General features: G+C 36.6%; 1 protein-coding gene across 1 annotated transcript in view; it reads right to left on the reverse strand.

Moving 5' to 3' along the window:
* The window catches only part of LOC128912498 (sodium channel protein type 1 subunit alpha), a 68,775-nt gene extending 63,325 nt beyond the window's left edge, over nucleotides 1-5,450 (reverse strand). The window contains exon 1 of the mRNA XM_054208499.1: nucleotides 5,184-5,450. Within this exon, the coding sequence (XP_054064474.1) occupies nucleotides 5,184-5,450 (267 nt within the window). The remainder of the gene's footprint in view (nucleotides 1-5,183) is intronic.
* Nucleotides 5,451-6,000: the final 550 nt, after the last annotated feature.

Genomic DNA, 6,000 nt, shown 5'->3' on the forward strand with positions numbered 1-6,000 from the left:
TCCCAGGTCTGTCCCAATCCCCAGGACTCACAGCTAAAACGCCTCCAGCTCATGCTCTCGGCTTTTGTAGCTATGAGGTAGTTGACAAAATATATTAAAAATCACACTGCCTACTAATGTTGTATCTAAGACTACACCACCCACATTTAGCCAACCTACATTTAAAAAAAATATCTTTGAACACAAGCATATTAAACATACATCTCTTTTCTAACATGCCTTATGGAAAATAACAGCAGGCTGGCACAGCTCCAGTTTCAGTTGGAAGCTGCTGCTATTTTAGCTGTTCTACTTTCTGCTGCCCTGCAAAAGCAGAAGCAACAAGACATAAATTCCCTACCTCAGTTTTAATTTTTCACTCAAAGCATCTTTGTGACTGGGGCCTTCAGAATGACTTTGTTGGTCCTCACACTTCTAGCCTTAAACATTAACTGAAATTGTATCTTATCTCTGAAGAATTTTCATTAAAAAAAATAATACAGATAACAGCTGATATCCAACCCCTGTGTAAGCTTCCCCCCCGGTAAGCCTGCTACATCCCACTCCAGTCTCAACCCAAATGCAAGCCAATGCGTAGGCAGTGTGGATGAACACGAAGTATTGTACCCAAAGCTGCCAGGACAAAGTAGACATACACTGAGGAAAGCTAAATAAATTCTAAACAAATTCTAAGATTAAGGTTTGTATATGAAGGATTATGTATACTTTTCAGGGCTTAGGTTTTATAAAGTGCTTTAATCATTTTATAAAGGCAGGAAAACCGCTCACACTCTAAGTATTCAGCTGTGAATATAAATTCAAAGAAATCCCTAAAGAGAAGTCTCTGATTTGCCACTTTTGCATCTGTGACCTGGATCTCAGTTCTGTAACTTCTGCCATATTTGATATATACCCAGAAACTGCATTCTTAGCAGGGCAAAGAAGAAAGAGGAGTATTTTGAGAAGGTGCAGGTAAGAGGGAAAAAGAGTCCACACTGAACAAAGACATGGTCTCCAAGAACCTCTTGGGACAGAGAGTTCCCAAAAACCTTACTTCTCCTTCCTTCCTCCCAGTTAGCTTTAAACATAGTTTCTCAAAGGTTACGTTTAGCAGGCTGACTGCTACTCCTTTGCATTTCCACTTCCTAAATAAAATAAACACTATCTAAAACCTCATAGGACCTTCTGAAAGGCAAGAGGTGACACATTGTTGAGCTAGGTCCTTAGCTTCTTGGAAAAAGCCCCAGGCACAGCTGGAACAAGAGACTTCTGGCATATTGAAAGTTGGCATTTCTTTTTTCTTTTTCTTTTTTTTTGTAGTTATCTTTTGAAACAATGTTTTCTAGCAAGACCTTAATTTTTTGCTTTGCTAGAACTTTTCAGTTAAAAATTCTTTCACTTACAACTATCAAAAATATCTAAGATCACTATTGCATTCACCTTTTCTGATGTAAAGACGTTAAGTAAAGCAATTTTACAGAATCTTTTTGTTTCTGCAATCTAAAACAAGTCTGGGAATCCCAGGAGCTAGTGGTTTGATCAGATTAGGGACTGATATTACCAAGTCCCAGGACAAAAGTAGGGACCTTGCCAGACAGACATGGTTCAGCATCCTTCTGGCAAGAGGCAGGGCATGGAGCGGCAATCAACAATGCTATATTATAGCAGGAGGAAATTGAAGTAAGACCAATTTAGTTCCACCTATTCTTTCCCTCCTTTTTAATGTTTCAGCCTAGGTTCAAGAGAAAATAGCCAGCCCTTAAAGTATGAAACCAAGTGGACCACTTTTGATGCATGCCTGCAGGTCGGGATCTTAGGGGGTTCCAGCTGATCCTTTCTCTATAGACAGTAACATGAACCTCCTTGATCCTTTGTGACGGCAGCTTGAGCATGAACAGGCAGTCACTATTATGCTGGGAACACACAGATTTGCACTTACACAGAAGTGGAACGTACAAAATGGGTAAAGTCCAAGTTCATTTTTACTCAGTTTTGGATTATAAAAAAAAAAAAGAGCATTGCAACCATTTAGGATGTTAAACTTTACAGTTCTAAAGACCAGCATTATCGACCACCACAGTCAGCAGCATTTCATTATAATAAAACCATAAGAATATAAGAACAGGTATTGTGTTATATTATAACAAAATAATTATGTTTCTTTTCCTTTCAACTTCAGATTAATATTGGACATGAATATGTCCTCTATGGTTGTCAGTTTTGCATAGAAGCACAGTTACAAAACGATGAAATTAGCTCACCTATCTGTTTTTGTTTCTCTTAACAGGCTTTTGCATTTTTAACTTTTCATCTCAGGGCTGCCTTATCCACAAATTAAGGCTGTCGCATAAGCTCAACACATTATTTATTCCTGTCTTATTCTGCATTAAACCATATCAAATCATGGCATGTACAAACCTATGGTTTAGAAAAAAAGTCCCAAAGCTGAAACGTAAAACACTCTAGATGATGTTCCAACATCCAATGCATGCAAAAATTCAGTGAACTTGTTCAGTCTTGCTACAAAAATAGGAAAAAAACCCTCAGCAAGTGGGATGCAATACTTGCATATGAGACAAATGATAGATGATTTCACCCATGACCCAAATTTGGAATAAAAAAGGTATTTCTAAAATTCTTGTACAGGTTTCCTGAATAAACACTCACCATGTTCATTGGTATCATTTGATCAGTGCTGTGAGTAACCTTTTCTATCCCCTATTTGAAAGTTTGGAAGCCAAACTGATATAGTTCCTGTCAATAAAGCAGGTATAGTTTATGCAGAGATGTTAATAGAGGTCTGAAACAACAGTGGCATCTGCTAATGCATACACTTGTCCTAACCCTTTCTTGCAAATAAGTATTTTCCTTCATTCTAGTGTTTTTCATTAGACACATATCATTTCAGATAAATGCTTCCCCGGGCAGAAATACAAAATCTCTTGTGCAGCAGTTGTCAGACCATTACATTGGGATAGAGTGTGCTGATTGTCTCCTTTGCTTTACAAGGTGGAATTCAGAGAGGGGTAAAGAGAAAGCTGAAATGTTAAATGGCATGGAGGTGAATGCGCTGAGCATTAGCAGTCTTCGCTTCTTCCTGCAGGTGTTCCCCTCTGCTTCAGGCTTTTCTCAAACTATTTCTCCTTCAGGGAGTTGCAGAAGCATCAAGTGCTACCAATGCTCTCAAAAGACAAGTAAAAAAGATAAAAGTCTTTCTAGAATTCACATACAGATAGATAAGAAAATCTGGGAATTAGATATTTTAATGTCAAATTACTGAGGTAAAATAGAAATAGATGTTGGAATTTCTGTTAGGAAAGTCTATTTTCCTTTTGCAGAAGGAAGAAAAAATTGGAGAGAATTATAGTGTGTGAGAAATTTTTGTCTTGTCGTTGACTGACAGGGCTGTTTCTATTTCTGTCCTGTAGAAGATTAAAGCCCGTGTATAGAGATATGTGTGGACATCCTGTCAGCACAAAGAAGAGAATCCCAGCGGGTGCATGACTTGCCAGTAAAAGTTATTTAGTTTGCAAATAAAGATTCCTCCCTTCAAATAGTACAGAAAGCTGGTTTCACTCCATTTCTTGCAACTCTACCATCAGACCTGGCTGATGTAGTAAGTTTTCAGCTCCACCTGTGAAGGGACTGAAAGGGTCTTCCATTTCTAAGGGCTCTAGAAGTGTACCTGTAGATCATACCTATCACGTATCTGTTTCCACTGTAAGACACACAAAACAGATTGATTTGACTATGAAGGTCCTGGATGACCTGTGGGCAGGTAGGGTTATAATAATATGTGATTTTGTATCATAAACAGACACAATTAGTACAGAACTCTACAAGACCTGCTTTTACAGAAACACATCTTTTATCTTTGTAAAAGTAGAACTGTGATTTAAAGATAAACCTTCATACACTGTGAATGGCAGATAAAGGCTCTTTCAGAGGCATCAAATAATAAAGATAAAAATATTGTTCTTTCACATAGTATTTTCTCTCTTGTCAAAACAGGACTCATAAATCACATGAAATTTTGCAAGCTAAGACACTTAGAACACAGCACTTTGTGAAAATCAAAACAACTCCTGTCTTGATATTTATAGAGTTTTCATAATCCCAGTATCTAATAATTAAAGTATCACCTAAGCTAGCTATCATTATAAACTGTGAACCTTTTCTGCTGTATATGGGCTGTGCAACAGAATCATCCTGAAAGGACTCCAGGGCTGTTCAAGGCCAGTTCCACCAGAAACTTTTAATTCAGTTTTACACTCTATGATAGTTTCTGCTTATCTGTGTGTTTCTCTATTGACTCCATAAATTTCCTAAGAATTTGCTATCAAGCAGATTTCTGGGAACACAATGTGCTACACATTGGTTCATGCTGTCAGTTTTAAATCTGAAGAACCTTAGAGAATTTGTGGTGTGTTGGTGTACTCAGTTTCAATATATCTTCACGTTGTTAAAGTTTGCAAGGTATGTAATCTGTTATGTATACATGTTTGTATAGCGATTATATATTGCTTATCATCAAAGACAACACGCTATGTTTCAGCTTCAATATAAATGCTCCTTTGATATAAATTCAGTTATATCAAAGGAATAAATTTTGATTTAAATTAAAAGGATGAAAGGTTAGTGACCATTAAGGTTGATGGATACTGTCCTGTACCATAGAGGATGGTCACTAATGACTAAGAGAGCAATGAACAGAAGCCTAGATTTTCACACTACTTATTTATACCCTGCTACATCCAATGTGCAACCGTATTATACAATCAGTCGTAATGTTGCATGTATTGCCAATTTTATTCATTTAATTCTAAAAATATTACTGCAAAATTCCTCCTTATGTAAAGTAGGAGGACCAACGTGCCAAGAGCACACCAGGGTAAATGTGTCTAAAACCAGACATTAGCTAAATCAACTTTGTATAACTAGAAGATATTACATACTTATTTACTAACTTTCTGGGAGGTAGCGTGTATATGTATCGCTGGCATCAAACATTTTCTGCTCTTGTTGTACACCTAGTCCTTTTAGCAATGCTCAACGGTTTCTACATAACTAGAATGACATTTTTCCACATGGCTGCAAATTATCAGACCAAAGTAACAAGCTATAGTACCCACCGCACAGAAATGAAATGAAATGAACAGACACTCCAAATGGTGGCATATGAACAGAATTGATATTAGACTTACTTTTTTATTGATGTAGTATGGGTCCATGTCTTCCAAAGGCTCAGACACCATTCCTGGAGGTATGTCGCCGTATATAAACGGAAGTGTTTTTCCTGCCTCCAAATCACTGTTTGGCTTTGGCCCATTTTCATCATCATTGTCTTTACGATCTTGTTTAGAATTCTTAGCTTTTTCTGCAGCAATGCGTTGTTCAATAGCTGCAAGAGACTCTCTAGTGAAGTATTGGAAGCTGTCTGGTCCTGGTGGTACAAGCACTGACTGCTCCATCTTTTCATCCTGCACATTTTAATTACCATTTATTCTTCTGCATAGGAAAATACTAAAAGAAAGCAGAAAATAAAATTTAAGCAAACATGTTAAAATCACCAAGAAAGAAAGATAAAACATTTTTTTTAAAATGCTTTTGTTTACGTTATGTTGGAATGTTCAAATACACAATAATGAGGCACCTGGCATGGTTCTTATGCTAGTTACATAAACTGCAATAATTTCTCAACTCTATTTACTCTCAATTCTGTTTACTCCAAATACGCAAAAGCATGATACTTAAGAACAATCAGATACATTCTTTCCTCATAACTCTAATTATCTTAAAATCACCTCATACTCCTCTGGAATCAATCAGGATTATATTGGGAACTATAAATAGCACAGTTCATCAGAGCTAATGCAGAAATTTCCACTGAGTTCAGCAAGAGTATCAGAAAACAAGGACTGTAGAATCAGAATTTCTACTAAACAAATAAACAAAAAGAAAACAAACAAAAAAAGAAAAACATTTCTACTAAACAAATAAACAAAAAAAACAACAACAAAA

This window comes from Rissa tridactyla, chromosome 7, assembly GCF_028500815.1.
Source record: "Rissa tridactyla isolate bRisTri1 chromosome 7, bRisTri1.patW.cur.20221130, whole genome shotgun sequence".
Taxonomy (NCBI): domain Eukaryota; kingdom Metazoa; phylum Chordata; class Aves; order Charadriiformes; family Laridae; genus Rissa; species Rissa tridactyla.